General features: G+C 45.9%; 1 protein-coding gene across 2 annotated transcripts in view; it reads left to right on the forward strand.

The window, feature by feature from the left end:
* The window catches only part of LOC110486183 (rap guanine nucleotide exchange factor-like 1), a 32987-nt gene extending 14361 nt beyond the window's left edge, over positions 1-18626 (forward strand). Inside the window, exons 2-15 of one of the 2 annotated variants that reach the window (XM_021557604.2) lie at positions 441-519; positions 3419-3569; positions 4167-4264; positions 5876-5991; positions 6280-6447; positions 6822-6919; positions 7134-7256; positions 7409-7587; positions 7801-7891; positions 8165-8215; positions 8441-8528; positions 13584-13648; positions 13806-13860; positions 16440-18626. In XM_021557604.2, the coding sequence (XP_021413279.2) occupies positions 441-519; positions 3419-3569; positions 4167-4264; positions 5876-5991; positions 6280-6447; positions 6822-6919; positions 7134-7256; positions 7409-7587; positions 7801-7891; positions 8165-8215; positions 8441-8528; positions 13584-13648; positions 13806-13860; positions 16440-16564 (1487 nt within the window). In that variant the 3' untranslated portion in view covers positions 16565-18626. The remainder of the gene's footprint in view (positions 1-440; positions 520-3418; positions 3570-4166; positions 4265-5875; positions 5992-6279; positions 6448-6821; positions 6920-7133; positions 7257-7408; positions 7588-7800; positions 7892-8164; positions 8216-8440; positions 8529-13583; positions 13649-13805; positions 13861-16439) is intronic. The other variant, XM_021557605.2, reaches the window with a different exon arrangement.
* Positions 18627-19022: the final 396 nt, after the last annotated feature.

Raw genomic sequence — 19022 nt, forward strand, 5'->3', positions numbered from 1 at the left:
GAGGCCACCACATTGCCCTCCCCTCTGGTGTAGCGCTATAGACTGCAGACTGAATTGGAGCACAGAGGACCAGGTGGCGGTTTCACTGAGACAGGATTTATCTTAGCCCAGTAGCAGAAGCCCCCGCGCTGCGCCAGGGCCCGGGATTTAACAGCAGACAAAGGTGACGTTAAGGGATTTCAGACGCCCGTTTTTTTTATTTTTTTTATCTCTGACACAATAATCAAATTAGAGCTTTTGGGGCATGACCGGTTAAACAAGCACAGTGGAGCTTCAGCTGCAACGGCTGTAGAAGCACATCCATGCATAATTAACATGCATTTTTCTCTCTCTCCCGCTCTCTTCCTCTCCCTCTTCCAATATTCCCTTGTCATAATCCCTTTCTCTCACTCTCTTTTCCTGCCTATTTTCTTCTCTCTCTCTCTCTCTCGTTTCCACAGAAACCCTCCTGGATGACTTCATGTTGACACACCCCATCTTCCTGACCTCAGACAGGTTCCAGCAGGTCCTACTCCAGCAGTATCCTTTACCTTCCCTTTCCTTCCTGGCCTAGCCTGGGAGCCCCAATGTGTAAACACACACACACACACACACCTGCACACCCTTCCCAGACATCCCCAGGAAGAACTGGGATGCCAGGAAGGCTCGGTCCGACCACCCCCATCCGCCATGCAAGGCGAGGGTGGCCCACTTCTGGTTTCCTGTCCCGAGTGCTCGTTAGCGCCAAGAGAATGCGGTTTTGTTCAACGCCGCTACTTCGCTAGGATAATATAAACAATGGCCCTGAACTGGCCTTGACACCTATTTGGACATGGGCAACATGTTTTTGTGCTTTACAAAGGGTTCTCTTTGTCATTTGAAGCGACATGTTAAGTAGCCTAGCGTATGATATTCGCTGTGTTAAAAGCAAGGGCTGTTTTTCGTGGAACATGCACACAAGTGTTCAAATAAAATCTCTTGCAAATTAGCCGATTTTTAAAAATGTTTTTTTTTTAAGTCATTCTTTATGAATATTGATATTTCTACAGTATCAAAGACATGTTAGGCTACTCAGTCGGGCCGGACTCTCAATTTGAGTACGATTATCCAGTGCTGTTGCGCGTAACTTGGCAAGAGCACTCGACCGAAGGCTTAAGAATCGAAAACTCCTTAGTAACAACAACTCCACTGGCTCCCGTCTGCACCAAGCCAAGGAATGGGGTTTCTGTTTTGGCACCACCACAGGGGGTTCAGTAAAGTTGAGCAACATTCCCCGACACAGAGCTGTGGATTTGGGTCGCGGTAGTAGTGCATTCATTGGCAATGGGCCACACTGCTACTTAACGTCTGCCTCGTGGCTAACTCCGTTTTTCCATATTATTACACTACAGTGGACCAATAGATATGATATTCGGCTTCTGCCTATCTACAATGAACATATTTAGAGCAATGATATGATAATACTGCCTATGTCTGGCTTTAGAATCTTCCTTTCCCCCCCATTACAATAGCTTGCTTTTTTTGAAGGGTGTATGTACTGTAAGTGAAGACATTCATCTTTAAGTGATGAGACGGTATGTATTCCCCCAGATATTGTGTGTCTGTGTGCGTTTGTGAGTCTGTCGGTGCATGTCTGTGTGTAAAGGGATAGTGTCTGTCTGTCTGTGTGTAAAGGGATAGTGTCTTGTCTGTCTGTGCGTTTTGTTAAGCGTGTGGACAGACACTGCACCACCTTTTATCCCAGAACCCTCGTTCAGTGTGTCTGACCTACATTCCCTCACGGAAGACCCTGGCTGTGTGTGTGTTTTAGAGGCCTGAGCGGCCCTCCAGACGACAATGGGCGTCTCGACGGAGACGGCAACACAAAGGCATTCTGGGAAAGACCGTCCGCATGCCTCGCTGCCCTTAATGCAGCTTGTCTGGGCCCTAGTGGGACGCCCCAGTGTGTGTGGAGAGGGGTGTTCTTTACAAATGATCAATGATCCAGCCTGTTCTCCACTGTACCTCTTAACCCTCTCCTCCTCCCTCCCGTTGTCTTTCTCTCACACCCTTTCTTTTTCTCTTCTCCCTCTTTCTCTCCATCCATACCTCTCCCTCAGTCTCGCTGGCCCTATTCCAGCCTAATCAGATCTTCTTTTTTTTTGTGGAAATGTGTTTGGCTTCCTGCTGGAAATGAAAACAAAAGCTACCTCCAATTCCATTAGGAAAACTGAGAATTCTTCCCTTTACTTCACTCTCCCTGAACAACTCATCCCAGACCCTTCACACACACTCTAAAGACACATACACACTACACCACACTTGTAGTGGCTGAGTGATCAAAGCCCAGAACCCCAGCTATGTTGAAGAGCCCTGTGGGGGGACTCCTAGCCACTGTGGGGGCTGGGGCCAAACTCCCACACCAGCAATAGAACACAACCCAATTGAACAGAACCGAGAGAGTTAGAAACTGGAGTGCAATATAAACCCAGCAGTTGGCCTTAGGGTTAGGTTGCTGTTTCTGGAGCTGGGAGAATTAGGCGAACAGGGGATCATAGATATAGAATTACTAGATCTGGAATGTCATCGAAGGCATTGGTAAATACTGTTCAGTGTGTGAGTTTGTAGGTCACAGGCCAATGGTGGACTTGGATTGTGGTCTGAAATAGAGGAGAGTGTCAGGGATAGTCCCCTTAAGTTTAGCCGTGAAGTCAGGTGGGTAGTCCCTTTTTATATTTAGAATAGGATGTCAGGTTTCCCCGTGTGCATGCGTGCGCACGTATGACTACTCTTTGGTGGTGAGTACAACACAGACGCATGATGGCATGCTTCAAGTCACAGACTGAAAATATCCAAATATCACACTAATTCTGGTGGAAAGACTATGCCGTGCAGAGCTCTTCAAACGCTTTCCTGCATTATTTGCTAAGATGCTCTCCTCCTGTTGTGCTGGGAGCTGGAGGAAAGAGGAGAGTGTGTGTGTGGGCAACGATGGGTGTGTCTGAGAGCCTTCACCACACAGCGCTCTGCTCTGCTCTGGCTAAGCTGTAATTACTAGTTGCTTGTTTGACTCTGAACACACTGCACTGAAATACTGTTTTTCCATCTGCGCGTCAGGTGACCATGGTTCTCCAGCTGTGTGTTTCAGTGAGTTTAGTTGCGTTTCCACAGGATGTCTTTGAGCGTCTGCATGTGTCTGTGTGAGCGGTCATTTTAATGTGTGCCTTCTGTCAGTGTGGTGTGTGCGTGAAGGTATTCACAACCGCTGTTGTGCAACTATGATGCAATTACAAAGAGTGTAATTTGTGCTAGTACGACATAAATCATTTTGGTGTGTATAGTAAATAAGTACTATAAAATAGCTCTCTCCAGCTTCAATATCAATCTCCTAATGACAGGCATCAGTAGATATTCTCTCTCCGTCTGTCTCTGTGGCGTTTCTCCTTGACTCTGGGTTCAGATTTGGTGTCGAGGGGAAGGCAGGTGAGGGCTGGCCCAGCTGGGACGGGGCAGAGAGGAAGCAGGCTGTGCTGAGTGTTGCCTTCCGTTACCTGGACACATACAGAGAACTGCTGCAGGAAGAGGGCGAGAGGTCCAACAGCTTCCCCAAGGTACTGGTCCAACACACACACACACACACACACACACACACACGTGTGCACAGATACACCACACACACAATAGCCATCCTGCAGGACGATGGTGTGAGATCGAATTACTTGTCAGTGTTAAACACACACTACAAGCACACACACACACCTGCTCTTCCATCCAAGCAGCCTGGCATCAACGCCGTGTGCTGTGGCGTTCTCTCTGGGTGGAGTGTTGATTCTGGCGGCACTCTTTTTAGGGCCACCCGGGTTGTCATGGTGACGGAACTGACTCAGCTGAGCACACCTTGGGAAGTGAGGCGGCTTTTGGGGCGCTTCTACCTTTCCTTCTGTAGTCACATTTAATAACACATCTCTTGTCAGTTTCTTTCACACAGACCCCTTGGCTTCTTCCACTGCTCTGTTCTGTCTCGCTTTATTTCTCTCCCTCTCGATCTCTCCTTTCTTTCTGGAATACTGTAGATGCAGTCTGTCTAGCAGCAGATCTTGTGACGAACTGCAACTGCCCACACAGTGCTGGTAGACACAAACGAGCACACAGACAAGAGGCACAAAGTGCACTCCCTCTCTGAATGTGATGTCTCTCCTCTGCCTCAGGAGCTATATCTGTGTGCAGTCCAAGAACTCAGTCAGTTCCCCGAGCTCGTGGAAGACGTGCTGAAGCTTCAGCGCTGGACCGAGATCCTCCAGTGCCCGTAAGTCACACATCCACGCCAGCCAGATACACACGCACATATACACACACACACACCGAGCCCGCAGTCTTGCCTTTTAGCACCAGTCTGCTAGGGACAGATTTTCTAGTGTTCTGGGGCTGTGAAAGGCATTGCAGCTGGATGTTGCTGTGTCACTCCTCTTGGTTTAGTCTGAATGCCTTTTATCTCACAAGTTTAACAATCACTGTTAGTGTAATACAGTGCCTTGCAAAAGTATTCACCCCCCTTGGCATTTCTCCTATTTTGTTGCATTACAACCTGTAATTTAAATGGATTATTATTTAGATTTCATGTAATTTGACATACACAAAATACTCAATTGTTGAAGTGAAATGAAAAAAAGAACTTGTTTCAAAAAATGTAAAAAATGTTACAATGGTGCGTGCATATGTATTCACCCCCTTTGCTATGAAGCCCCTAAATAAGATCTGGTGCAACCAATTACCTTCAGAAGTCACATAGTAAGTCAGTTAGATTGCACACAGGTGGACTTTATTTAAGTGCCACATGATCTGTCACATGATCTCAGTATACATACACCTGTTATGAAAGGCCCCAGAGTCTGCAACACCACCGAGCAAGGGGCACCATGAAGACCAAGGAGCTCTCCAAACAGGTCAGGGACAAAGTTGTGGAGAACTACAGATCAGGGTTGGGTTATAAAAAAATATCCAAAATGCTGAACATCCCACGGAGCACCATTAAATCCATTATTTAGAAAATGTTTGTCTTCCAGAGATTTGGGACGGAGGTTCACCTTCCAGCAGGACAATGACCCTAAGCATACTGCTAAAGCAACACTCGAGTGGTTTAACGGGAAACATTTTAAATGTCTTGGAATGGCCTAGTCAAAGCCCAGACCTCAATCCAATTGAGAATCTGTTGTATGACTTAGATTGCTGTACACCAGCGGAACCCATCCAACTTGAAGGAGCTGTAGCAGCTTTGCCTTGAAGAATGGGCAAAAATCCCAGTCACTAGATGTGCCAAGCTTATAGAGACATACCCCAAGAGACTTGCAGCTGTAATTGCTACAAAAGGTGGCTCTGCAAAGTACTGAATTCGGGGGGGGGGGGGGGGGGGGGGGGTGAATAGTTATGCACGCTCAAGTTCTGTTTTTTTTGGTCTTATTTCTTGTTTGTTTCACAATAAAAATATTTAGCATCTTCAAAAGGGTAGGCATGTTGTGTAAATCAAATGATACAAACCCCCCCCCAAAAAATATATTTTAGTTCCAAGTTGTAAGGCAACAAAATAGAAAAAATGCCAAGGGGGGGTGAATACTTTCGCAAAGCCACTGTCGGTTGTTTTAATGGCCTTGGTTTCTCCTTTAGCCTCCTAGCTCACACGGGCTTATCTAACACATTGTGGTGCCTCCTCCTATAAATAGGGCTAGGAGTTTCCCCTGACCTTGTAAGGAAGAACTCTGGCCCCTATTAATTACAATCTACTTACTTGCAGGCAACGGTACATACAGACCTTGTGGGTCCCATCCCACTGCGGCACACAAGCCGTCGCACCCAATTTAAAAACTCGCTGGCTTTGAAAGGATGCAAAGACTGACGAGACCGTCTACTGTGTTTCCCTAAGCAGCTCAGAGGAGGACAAGGAGATTCGGAAGAAGCAGGTCCGCCCTCTTTTCCGCCACTTCCGTCGCATCGATGCCTGTCTGCAGCCCAGAGAGGCCTTCCGGGGCTCAGATGAGAGTGAGTGAGACACATCAATCATACCTGTGATACTTTCTGTATTTTGAAAGTTCTATATCTTGGGGGAAAAAAACGTCATTTCTCACATACAAAACATTTTGGGACTGTATCAACAGTGGACTAATGAAGAAGAAACAAAAAATACCCAAAGATTGTTTTTGAGTGGTATTTTCCTTTCTAAGGTATTCAGATATAGGCCAACCGATATGAGGATATGGGACAGATGTTGTACACACTAAAGCCATGTGGGTGAAGTTAAAACGGCTGTGTGTGTGTGTGTGCGCACAGTCTTTTGCAGGGTGTACACGCCGGACCACTCGTACGTGACGATCCGCAGCCGTCTGTCGTGCCGCGTGGGGGAGATACTGGCACTAGTCAGGGAGAAGCTTCAGTACAGCGAAGACCAGCCAACCCAACCTGGCAACCTGCTGCTGGTGGCTGTCACCTCCGCCGGGGGTAGGACCACCCACACACAGATACTGTATACTTTAAACCTACGATTACTTCTCGCCATGCCTACTTTTGATTGGCGTTCTGCAGGGGAAAAAAACGGCCACAACCAAAACACCCAATCAGACAATGCAAGCTTTGACATGATTGTTTCTAACAGCGACGCTTACATCCACAAAGAGGTTTAGATTTAAATCCACAAATGACTACCCACCACTGTTTGGCGCTAAGCTGCCAAAGTGTTTTGACTCTATGGAGATGAAAACAGTTCGTTGATGTTCTGGCGTGTCTCTGTGTGCTTCTTGTTATGTGTTGCTGGAATCTCTACTAATCCATTGCGTGTGTGCTGATGTGTGGGCTCATCTGTGCTGTGTTCTCAGAGAAGACCGCTTTCCGGCCTAGCGACGAGGCGGTCTTCACCACCCTGGGAGTCAACACTCACCTGTTTGCCTGCGAGCCCTCCGAGCTGGAGAGCCTGGTGAGTCCTAGAACACGAGTCATCACTTAACAATGGAGAAACAAAAGTCCTGGCTGATGGCCATTTTGGATCGCTCTAGACAACATTGTTTACATTTGAGTCATTATTGTGCTCATAAAGTTATCAAAAACATGCTAAGGAGATGAAACAATGAAGGTGCTTTAGTCCAAAGCTTCTCTGGTAAGACTTTTTTTTCTTCTCTCTCTCTCCTTAGCTTCCCTTACCTGAGGAGATCCACTGGTCACCCGGTGACAGTAAACTCCATGACATGAGTGCTGAGGAGGTAGCCACTCAGCTGGTGGTGTTTGACTGGGAGCTCTTCAGCTGCGTGCATGAGGTCAGTGATTGGTGGAGCTGTTAGTTCTGGGCGGAACCTCTGCCAAATAATTGCAAAAGAAGTTATCCATGATAAGGATTTATGCTGTGTGTGGTCTACCTACATTTTTGATGAGGTAGACTTATAGTACGTTTCTTCATTGGAATGTCCAGGTGGAGTTTGTGTGCTATGTGTTCCACGGCGAGCAGGCTCGCTGGCGCCCCCTCAACCTTGAGCTGGTACTGCAGCGATGCAGTGAGGTGCAGCATTGGGTCGCCACCGAGATCCTGCAGTGCCAGTCGCTGCCCAAGAGGGTGCAGCTCCTCCGCAAGTTCATCAAGATCGCAGCTCTGTGAGTTCCGGGTGACCTATTGAATTGTATTACAACTAGGTGTGTTGTATTGATGATATGCGTTTTAATGGTGTGTGTGTGGCCACAATAATAGTTTAAAATAGTGCCAAGTAGTGTTATTTGATCATTCCTAACAGTGTGTTTTACGGCGTTTTAGTTTATGGTGAAGTGTGTGTTATTGTTCTAGTCTTATCTAACGTGTGTGTACTCCAGGTGTAAGCAGCAGCAGGACCTGCTGTCCTTCCTAGCTGTTGTTCTTGGGTTGGACAACCCTGCAGTCAGCCGCCTTCGCCTCACCTGGGAGGTAAAACACACACCACACACACACACACACACACACACACAGTGGAGGCTGCTGAGTGTGAGACAGCAAATAATGGCTGGAAAGGAGTAAATGGAATGATGTATTTGATACCATTCCACTCCTGCCATGACCACAGGCCTGTCCTCCCCCAGTTAAGGTGCCACCAACCTCCTATGATACATACCCCTCTATGCAGACAGTCAACATGCACGTCAGCAAACACACTGGCGTAGGGATTTGTTTATAACTCTGGGGACTATTTGTTTGTGGCAGGGCCTACCTGGGAAGTTCAGGAAGCAGTTCCAGCAGTTTGAGAGCATTGCGGTGAGTGGCTGTTCGGGGTCTCCAAGGGGACAGTTGATGGAGCCCCTATAATATGGGCTTACTATGTATCAGGGTTGAGCTCAGTTCCATTTGTCAGTCAACAATTATAAAATAGGTCTTCTGACCTCAAAAAGTAAATGACCCCAATCCGTATGTGGCTACGGGTTCATTTATAAAGGCACATTTAGTGAAGGGTGAGTGAGTGAACGCGTTGTTGTTTTTCAGGATCCATCCAGGAACCACAAGTCGTACAGAGACCTGATGGGCAGCCTCAGGCCCCCTCTCATCCCCTTCACACCGCTGCTGCTCAAAGGTGAGACAGACAGACACACACACACACACTATACACACAGCAAGTAAATTCACACAAACACTGTAGTTCTCTCTCTCCACTACCCAAATGCATATGTTCTTCGCCACAAATATGCATCTTTACTAATACAAAACACACCCTCACACACCCCATCCACACAGGTCGCCATTGGCTCAAGCCACAGACTAAATGAGTGACGCCGGGCCGCTCCTCAAGGTTTCTCTCTGGCCATGGACACACACACACACACCATAGCTGAGGAAACGCTACACGGTGTGTGTGTGTGGTGCTGAAAACAGGGGCACAAACCTCTACAACCCCCCTCAAACACACACTCACTCTACCCTCCAGATGTTGTCCAGATGTGAGCTCATAACATCTCTCAGACGTGCGCGCACACACACACACACACACACACACACACAATGCTGATTAGAAGGCAGCCTTTCAGCCCGCCTTGCTAATTAAAACCCATAGTTAATCTCTCCATCTCCCTCAACCCTAGCCTGGGTACCAGTCTCTTTAGCGAACATTCCACTCCTTGTCATTTGGAATGGCAGTGGAATGTTTGCTGAAGAGAATGGTGCTCAGGCTACCTCTACCCTGCACACACACAGAGCTCAGCATGCTGCCTCCCTGCTGGGCAACACGAGTATGTGACTCGTTTCATGTTAAATGAGGCCGATGCTGGAGTCTACATGTAACGTACTTCTGCATCCTCTTGAGGAGTGAATAAAGACGGCTGTACATTCAGTCATTACACTAACACATACAGACGTACAAAGACATCCAGCATATCCACACACACACACATGCAACATGAACACAGGCTTGAGGCACACGCATCGGCATTGAGGCACTTCATAACCTACCGCTCCAACTTCACAACAGAAGTCCCTCATTATCTAAGAAAAGCGTGTTTTTCTCTCTCCTTCTCCCTATCATTTCCTTTCTCTCCCACGCACACCCTTTTAACTCAGCATGGGGGACCCTGTCTATCAACATAACCAGGTGGCATTCATTTCTCTGCTTTGAGAGCACACACCTCCACAGGTGATCAGCTCCATAATGAGCTCTACCCCCTTCCTCCTTCCACCCTGACCTCCCTCCACCGTTGCCATGTACCCTGCTTTGAGTGTCAACTCCTTTTTTTCCCCCCATTCTTTTCTCTCCATTCCTCTTTCAAATCTAATCATTTCAAGGCAAGGGATATCTCATCTTTTTTAGATTAACAAAGAATTGGATCTGTTCAGGAATTGGATCAACAAAATATCACTCCCCTTATTATATAGGCTAGCTGTAATTCATCGCTGTGATAATAGATTGGTTATGTACTTACATCATTCTACACCATAATACTGTGTGTGCAATTTCCTTAATGTGTAGTATATTACACTTAAGTGTTTGCTTGTCTCGTTCTCTCACACACACACACACACACACACACACACAGAGTATAAAAGCTCTCTTATCAATGTCACTTAGACACCAAAAACGTGTGGAATGTTTTATATTTGAATGCTGTGTATACCAGGCTCCAATATAATGAATGTCAAGTTAAGAATGACGCCAGCTCCTAGTTTCCTATACAGGGCTGCTCTCAAGTCTCTTCCTTATTTGAAGATCAATTCAATCTAACGTTGTAGTATTTTTATGCAGCTGTTTTCCACCAATGGTCCAATAGAATCACAGAATGGTTTTTGGTGTACTGTAAAATAATAATGTAGCTCAGTTGGTAGAGCATGGCACCAGGGTTGTGGGTTTGATTCTCCTGGGGGACCAACTTTAAAAAATTATTTTTTACACTATCCACTCACTTACCGTAAGTCGCTTTGGAGAAGAGTGTCTGCTAAATGACTAAAATGTTCTTGTGAAATAATAATGAGGCTTTTTATCCGAAGTGACTTAGTCATGTGTACGTAATTTAAAAAAAAAAACATTTGGCTGGTCCCGGGGATCGGACCCACTATCCCGGTGTTGCAATTACCATGCTCTTCCAACTGAGCTACAGAGGACCATGAACTTAAACAAGACAAACGTACAAGACAACGTACATACTTTTAAAAAAAAATCAACTCCTACGGCTACCAGGTCGACTCCTTTCACAGCTAAATGCTTCCACTTTTTCATAATAAGACCATAGAGAATGATAAAGGACTCATCTTTGTATCTGTCCCAATGTGGCGTCTGTGAGCGCACGGGCAGCGCAATTGAGGCCATCTCCATTTTGTAGTTGTCAATTTTCTTGTACTGTTATTAATCAGTTGGTAAACAAACTGAAATGGTGCATACTGCCACCTGCAGTTATGAAATGTTTGCGCACGAGTATAATTCATTAGCTGATCCTCCTGATGACCTAGATAGAATTATGTGATCCTTCATTAAAGGGTTAGTTCACCCAAATTAAGAAATAACACATTGGTTTCTTTAGCCTGTAAGCAGTCTATGGACAAGGTACAGCAATCCATGAACTATCCCTTTAACCCAGTTGACTACAAAATGCTGAAAGTCCTTGCCCATGCTAAAACAGGCTTTTGGGCACTAGAGTACTCTCATTCTCTATGGGTAGGACACATCTGCTGGCTAGCAGCTTAACAACCATACTGCATAAGCATTGCTATATGTATTACTAAATGTTTCTAAATGGCCACCAGCATGTCACTGCTGGCTTGCTTCTGAAGCTAAGCAGGTTTGGTCCTGGTCAGTCCATGGATGGGAGACCAGATGCTGCTGGAAGTGGTGTTGGAGGGCCAGTAGGAGGCACTCTTTCCTTTGGTCTAAAAAATATTCCAATGCCCCAGGGCAGTGATTGGGGGGACTGCCCTGTGTAGGGTGCTGTCTTTCGGATCTGACGTTAAACGGGTGTCCTGACTCTGAGGTCATTAAAGATCCCATGGCACTTATCGTAAGAGTAGGGGTGTTAAACCCGGTGTCCTTCCCAATCTGGCCCGCATACCATCACGGTCACCTAATCATCCCCAGTTTACGATTGGCTCATTCACCCCCCTCTCCCCTGTAACTATTCCCCAGGTCGTTGCTGTAAATGAGAACGTGTTCTCGGTCAATTTACCTGGTAAAATAACAGGTAAATAAAATAATAAATGGTGCAACCCATAGGATTTGAAAAAAATGCTGCATCAGAAAATGTCCATAATATGTCAGTAGTAATAGTGGAATGATTGTTTTGTACAGTAGAACTTACCCACCAGTGTTGTGATATTCGTCTATTGATTTCTCCCGTAGGAGCGGCATCTGTTGACAAAATGGGAAAGCTGATTTTTGGCTGTGTTTCTAGTGGAAACCAGGTCGAGTGGCCAAGTAGAAATCGCTCCGTCATGTCCTGGTTACTAATATTCTACACTGTTCACTCAATTTCAGTTTGAGAAAACAAGCACTGAATACTGTAGCGAATCATTGTACTAAATCGCTGTGAAATATATTTTTAATAACAAAAAAATAGTTTTTACAGCTGTTTGGACCAAAACCAAAAGTGAAAGACTAAAGCTCAATGAGAAGACTGGGAGATTTTGTTTTGAATGCAGCCTATATTGCTGTATCAATTACCCTAGCTTCCACATGGGGGAGAAATTCTAGGTGTGGCACCTTTTTTAAATGCTAGTACAACCTCATATCATTCTCTGTGATATTTCACTCTGACCTGGGTGGCCGGGTGAAGCATTTTCAAAATATTGTGCGTAACCTGACAGCTCAGTGAGGGCTTCCTGGTACCGCGCTCGCTGGTTCAGAACGATAGCCTTTGTCCGTTCATCTCTGTGGTTAAATAACTGAACAGTTCAAGCAGGCATGTGTACGTTGAAGAGTAAGATGCATCTGGCTTTTCTCTCTCTCTGTGTGGGTGATGGTGGGGGAGTGAGGGCGGAAGATGCATATGCTTGCTATGTGTGTGATAGAGAGTTGGTTGGCAAAGTTAATCTGCTGTGTGTGTGTGTGTGTGTGTGTGTGTGTTTGGGAAGAGAAGGCGTGCCTGCTGTCCAGTGTGCAGCTCTTAAAGCTCAGCTCCTAGCATCTTTAGTCCAGGGGTGGAAAAAGGTCACATTAGCGTATCGCCTCACCTCCCTCCCTCCCTCCACCACACGCACAAACACCCTCCCTCCCCCAGGTCTAGTGCCATCAGCAGCATTCAGAACATTCTTTCTGACTGGGCGTATCGTCTCGATTAAACATGCCCCCCTTTCACCCAGCACCCGCAAATTCCAGTTCCTATGAAGGGATCACGGATTGTGACTCTTTGGCTTGTCTCCCTCTCTCGGTCCTACCTGTCCTCCGTCTATGGGCTAAAGCACCGGTAGACAAAGGCAGCTGCTGGGGCAGGTGTCCACAAGCCATTACTTAACTGTTCCCTGCCTTCACCGTGTGTTTACCTTTCTCTCTCTCTCCCTGTCTCTTCTTTTTCTCTCTCTCTCTCTGCCTCTCTCCTCTCTCTCTCTCTCTCTCTCTCTCTCTCTCTCTCTCTCTCTCTCTCTCTCTCTCTCTCTCTCTCTCTCTCTCTCTCTCTCTCTCTCTCTCTCTCTCTCTCTCTCTCTCTCTCTCTCTCTCTCTCTCTCTCTCTCTCTCTCTCTCTCTCTCTCTCTCTCTCTCTCTCTCTCTCTCTCTCTCTCTCTCTCTCTCTCTCTCTCTCTCTCTCTCTCTCTCTCTCTCTCTCTCTCTCTCTCTCTCTCTCTCTCTCTCTCTCTCTCTCTCTCTCTCTCTCTCTCTCTCTCTCTCTCTCTCTCTCTCTCTCTCTCTCTCTCTCTCTCTCTCTCTCTCTCTCTCTCTCTCTCTCTCTCTCTCTCTCTCTCTCTCTCTCTCTCTCTCTCTCTCTCTCTCTCTCTCTCTCTCTCTCTCTCTCTCTCTCTCTCTCTCTCTCTCTCTCTCTCTCTCTCTCTCTCTCTCTCTCTCTCTCTCTCTCTCTCTCTCTCTCTCTCTCTCTCTCTCTCTCTCTCTCTCTCTCTCTCTCTCTCTCTCTCTCTCTCTCTCTCTCTCTCTCTCTCTCTCTCTCTCTCTCTCTCTCTCTCTCTCTCTCTCTCTCTCTCTCTCTCTCTCTCTCTCTCTCAGATCTGACCTTCCTCCACGAGAGCTGCAAGTCGTTTCATGGGGAGCTTGTCAATTTTGAGAAGATGGTAAGTGTACGTTCAGCCACTGACAGAATAGCCAAAGAAATACATGTCTGTTTCTATTCGGCACAATCGGCGTGATTCCCTGGACAACAAGTTACACCCCCCCACCCCCGATTTCCCTGACTACTGTCTTACTACACGCTTCTCCTCTCTCTTCCAGCATAAAGTTGCAGAGATGGTGAGGAGCATCAGACGATACAGGAGCTCCCAACTAGGTAAGCGTTAATGGCCACAGGCACACCTGTCTGTTAAGAATAGTCTTGAAGGAGCCGAGCTCCACCCTGCCATCTGCTTAGAACAGCACAGGCCTCGGGGCCGTTCAATCACACAACCGCCATTCACGACCACTACACACCCACACAGGCATTCTCCACCCATAATGAATGATATTACTGTCTGACAAACCACCTTGCTAAAACACTCCACTAAGTTGAGTTTAACACGTTAACATTATCATTCGTTACACAGCCTAGTTTGCATAAACGCCCACTAGCGTGAAATCACCGCACTGGGTACAGCTCAAAACGCTGCGACATGGCTATCACACAGCCTAGCATGTTAAATATCATTATTATCACGTAGCATCACATGCTAAAACACTCGCTAATGTTGGTATTGCATCGTCTAGTAGCTTGCTTAACACTCCATAATATCACTCTCACGGTTACACAACACATCTCACAGCCTGGTCCACTATTTTTTAAGAGCCAGCATCTCCAAGCGTCAGTGTGATTTAATTTGTATCGCGCTCGTGCGCTACTCCGTGCCTTACGCTCATTAGTTTCAGTATAGCGCGACGCTGTCGGCCACACTAAGATCATCGACGTCCGGCCCACGTCCAGTCTAACGCTGTGCCCCGATCAACACACACAAGAGATTGCTGACGTGATATAAGACTCTAACGCAAAGACACTCGATAACCCAGTAGAACGTTGGCTTTCGCCCCCCTCTTATCGCTGTGTATTTATTGACATGGGGGCATAAAGAGAGGGTTTCACAGCAGGTGAACAACTTGGCCTGTCTACATACAACACAACATGTAGAGGTTTTATACCAGCTGAGGATTCTTCACATGTACAAGCATGTTATACCTAGAAAAATACTCTACGTCTAGATATTTGGAGAAGAAAAATGTGAGAACATTCTCATGGGAACACTCCTGACACAGTGCACTTGCTAATGGACAAACACCACACAATGTTGAACGCCACTAAAATAACATAAAGTACTGTACCTTATTTGTACTGCTACATTGATATGGAGTAAAGCATTGTTGGGGTTGGAGCTTTACAAGAAAGGCATTTCACTGTACTTGTGTACGTGAAGTTAAAACTTGCGACCTGAGACCAGAGCCAAGCCTCACTGCTTCACGTCATACCATGACCTTAATCAGTGCATGATGTTGTCTCAGCCAGGGCAGGGTTAATGTTGTTGTTGTTGTATTTTACTTTTAGATCTAGTTACAGATCTAGTTCAGTCTATTAGATGACAAGTTAATTCCAAGGCTTAAGCTCCTTTTGTGAAGTATAAAGAACACAAAATCAAGACTTGACGTAAACTGTGGTGGGTAGAACCTGAGGTTGAATAGCTTCTACCTGAAAGTGACAAAATGGTGTTTCTTTTCACTCTGGAATATTCCATCGTCTTCGGGATCCTCAGACCAGTTGAAGGAAGTGCTGAAACCCTTTTTTAGATGTGTATTATATGGTACACAGTGCTATAATGAATCTGGGCTTAGATGCATAAGTCCTAGAGGGCTTAGTTACAGCGGTACATTGTCTGAGATTACCACTGTATCCTAATGGACTGCATGACAAAGTGCCTCGTTGGATGACCGCAGGGGTCTCTCTCCCTCATTTCAATCCCTCTATTTTTCACCATCTTTTTTTTTTCTCCACCTGAGTGACTTTGACAATGGTCATCTCATTCCATTAAGTATAGGTTACTTCTGCTTAGCGAGCTAGAGCACACATTTAACCCCGTGTTCTCCGACAGGTATAGTCTACATTCAGGCATACACCACATTCACAAACCCATTGACCCCCCCCCCCCCCCCCCCCAAAGGGAACAGCTTCAAAATGGCCCTTTGGGCTCAGTAGTAAAATGGCCATCTTATCCTATAGATCGCTGCTGCTGTTGTGATGGTGGCACAGAGGAGGATAACGATGCATCCAAGAAGGATTTGCTGCACCCAGAATGGGAAAGGACAAGTTGAGGCTATTGATAGCCTGCCTGACAAAGTGTTTTGCTGTTGGTTAGAACTGAATCAAACCAGTTTCTTTGCCTGCTGCATTGTGTGGGCTCGTCGTGAGCAGATGCTGCTGCGATCCTCTAGTTAGGTCAAGTGAAAGTTGTGGGGTATCTGCCGCCGCCCGGTGGTGAGATCAGGACATTGCACGCCACAGCATGTTCTCTGGGGGTTACACTACCATATAGCGCAGGGATCATCAACTATATAGTTGATGATCCCTGCGCTATATGGTAGTGTAACCCCCAGAGAACATGCTGTGGCGTGCAATGTCCTGATCTCACCACCGGGCGGCGGCAGATACCCCACAACTTTCACTTGACCTAACTAGAGGATCGCAGCATATATATGTGTTTTTGCAGACTTTAATGTCTAATAATAATTATACAAAAAAATATTTTTGTGCTAAGAACTTGGGGGGGCAAATAAAACCACCAGCAGGACGCCAGTTGAGGGACCCTGATCTAGGTGGTGAAATATGATTACTGCTTAAATTGTTTTGTTGGGTATGTTTAACTAATGAACTGACCTCTCTCTCTCTCGTAGCTTTGGATACAGAGCCTTCCCCCTCTCACCTCCAGACCAAGGCCTACATTCGCCAGCTGCAGGTCATTGACAATCAGAACCTGCTCTTTGAAATGTCCTGCAAGATGGAGCCCAAAGACATGTGAGAGAAAGTGTGAGAAGAGGGACGAGAAAGAGGGAGATCGCCCCCATACCCCCCCCTTCTCCACTGCAACTCTGCCCTCCTCAATGGCCTCAACTCTGATTGGATGAATCAGCTAGCCATTTTTGTAACTTTGCTATGCTCTGTGTTTTCCTGGCTTCCTCCCACACCCTTCCCGGTCTGCTTGTCACGAGCCACCGCTGATTTTGTGTACAATACTCAGACTGCTGGAAACGGCTGAGAAAAATGACTGGAACTCTTTTCTTTGAAGCCTTGTGCGTGTGACTTTGTGAGCATGTTGATGTATGAGGAGGGCAAGAGGTTTCAGGACTGACTTGAGTAGCAAATTGGACAGCCATTTTGTGCAGAGGATGAATGAATAGTAGACTTTTGTTTGATTTGTTTTTGTTTCCCCAACACCAAGTCATGCTTTTGCTTTCACGTCCAAGTGAAGCCTGTCCAGTTTGCACTGCCACCAAACCCCCTTCCCCAACTGAACCTTTCTGAACTTACCCAAACCAGGATGGTTAGCCCAAATGGGGAAAGGCCGGCTTTGTTTTACTAGACCAGTTGAACTGAAGTCTCTATGACATTTGACCCCCAGACAATTCCTGCTATTGTCCCACCTTTTCTCTGTGAACTACTCGGACGTGAGACAATCTAACCCTGTGACCTCTAACCTAACTCTTGACCCCTCCCCACCAGCCAACATGGGCACTTACCACCGACCGCTCAGTGGCAGCCCTCAATGAGTCAGTGACAATTGGATAATAGAAAATATACTCCTGTACTAGTACTTCTGGGCTAAAATAAACCCAGAGTTTATACCTCTGAACAAAAGCTTCCACCATGTCACAAGAAGATGTGGTATTCTGAGTGATGGTGGAATGAAAAGTCTCTGAACCCCATTTATGTGCTTATTGGCTTATTGGCTCCCCACATTCAAAGATCTCTCTCATTGGCTGAGTCAGTTGTTGATTGACAGCTCTTGATAATCCCACCCTTTGGGGGGGGGGGTGTTCAGACTGAGGCCTCAGGTTCACCATCACAAGACAAACCCTTCTTTATGTACAGTACAGATGATGGCAGCCAACATATTTGTACCAACCAAGCACTTTTGCCTGACCTCAGGGTACATTTCAATGAGGATAATACAGCATGAGAATTGTTTGTGATTTGTACAAAAATGTTCAGTATAGTTCAGTATGATTTTTATCGCAATTTAACAAAGCCATTGTCACACAACTCTCAACAAAATAACCAAGGCCCGTTTTATTCTATAGGCATGGTACCATCATCATGGCCACTTGTACTGCACCATAGTTTCTAATATGCTGATTGATGAATTTTCTCATTTGAAAATGGAGTTAAACAACTGGACCCAGTGACGCTGACAACACTTGTTTGCCTGCAACTCTCTCAGGATCCCTGGGTCACGACCTTCGCGGAGGGCTGCCTGGCAATGCCTGTACGATAAAGCTGTAATGTAAATATTCTATGTGTAAATAGCTAAATAATATGGAGACTCTATTTTATGTAAGATGCAAGGAGATTATTTTATTTGTTTTTGTAAATCTGAGAACGGGTGTAAATGGAGACAGAAATGGAGTCTGCTACTGTAGTTGAGGTGAATTGATGAATTGTACAGCATATTTCTTCTGTTTTTTTGTTTTCTTAAGCGAGACGGGGTGGGGGGGGGGGAATTTGACTCGCGTGGGGTTTTGTTTTTGTACAGAAGTCAGTGTTTACAGTCATCTCTCCTGAAACTCAGATGTGTCATTAGACGTGGCCCAAGGTTATATCAGAGCAGTTGTATCAAACCCACCCTTAACCCTTAGGCAATGTGTAGATCTGGAGTAATTGGATAGGTGGTAAGGTAGTAAGACCTCCACTTTGCCCTGTGATAGGCTAGATGGAATTTTCACTACATTATATTACTTACACTTATCACCTGTTTAGGAGGTTGGGGCTGAGGGTTTGGGAGTCGATCTGTTCTTTTTAACCATGGGGAGGCCCTTCACTCTGGCCTCAGTTACCACGCACCTAAATAAAGCCTCTTCTGATGACACCTGTGTGCTGTTGGTTTATTCTGTCATTTAACCTTGGCTACTGCCTCTTTCTCAATTTCTCACTTAAAACATATAGGCATTGGCACACAGAGCAGGGGTTTAGAAAAGCTCATTTTAACCAATTCAAATGTATCAGTTCCAACTAATTTAAGTTACTTAACTTGAGTTAATCATGGCTGAATTTGGACATGAAGACCTGAAAATGCTAATATAGGTAGCATTAATTTGCATTGGATTTGTGTCACATATACTAAAAAGTTGACATTTTGATAATGGCTGGATAGAAAACAAAACAAAGCATGGTCACACCTTGTCATAAACTGCTTATAGGGTAAGCAAACCAATATGACAGACGGCTTTTCATTTTGTGCCGATGTGGGATATACAGTGCCT

The sequence above is a fragment of the Oncorhynchus mykiss genome, chromosome 13 (genome assembly GCF_013265735.2).
Source record: "Oncorhynchus mykiss isolate Arlee chromosome 13, USDA_OmykA_1.1, whole genome shotgun sequence".
Classification (NCBI taxonomy): Eukaryota; Metazoa; Chordata; class Actinopteri; order Salmoniformes; family Salmonidae; genus Oncorhynchus; species Oncorhynchus mykiss.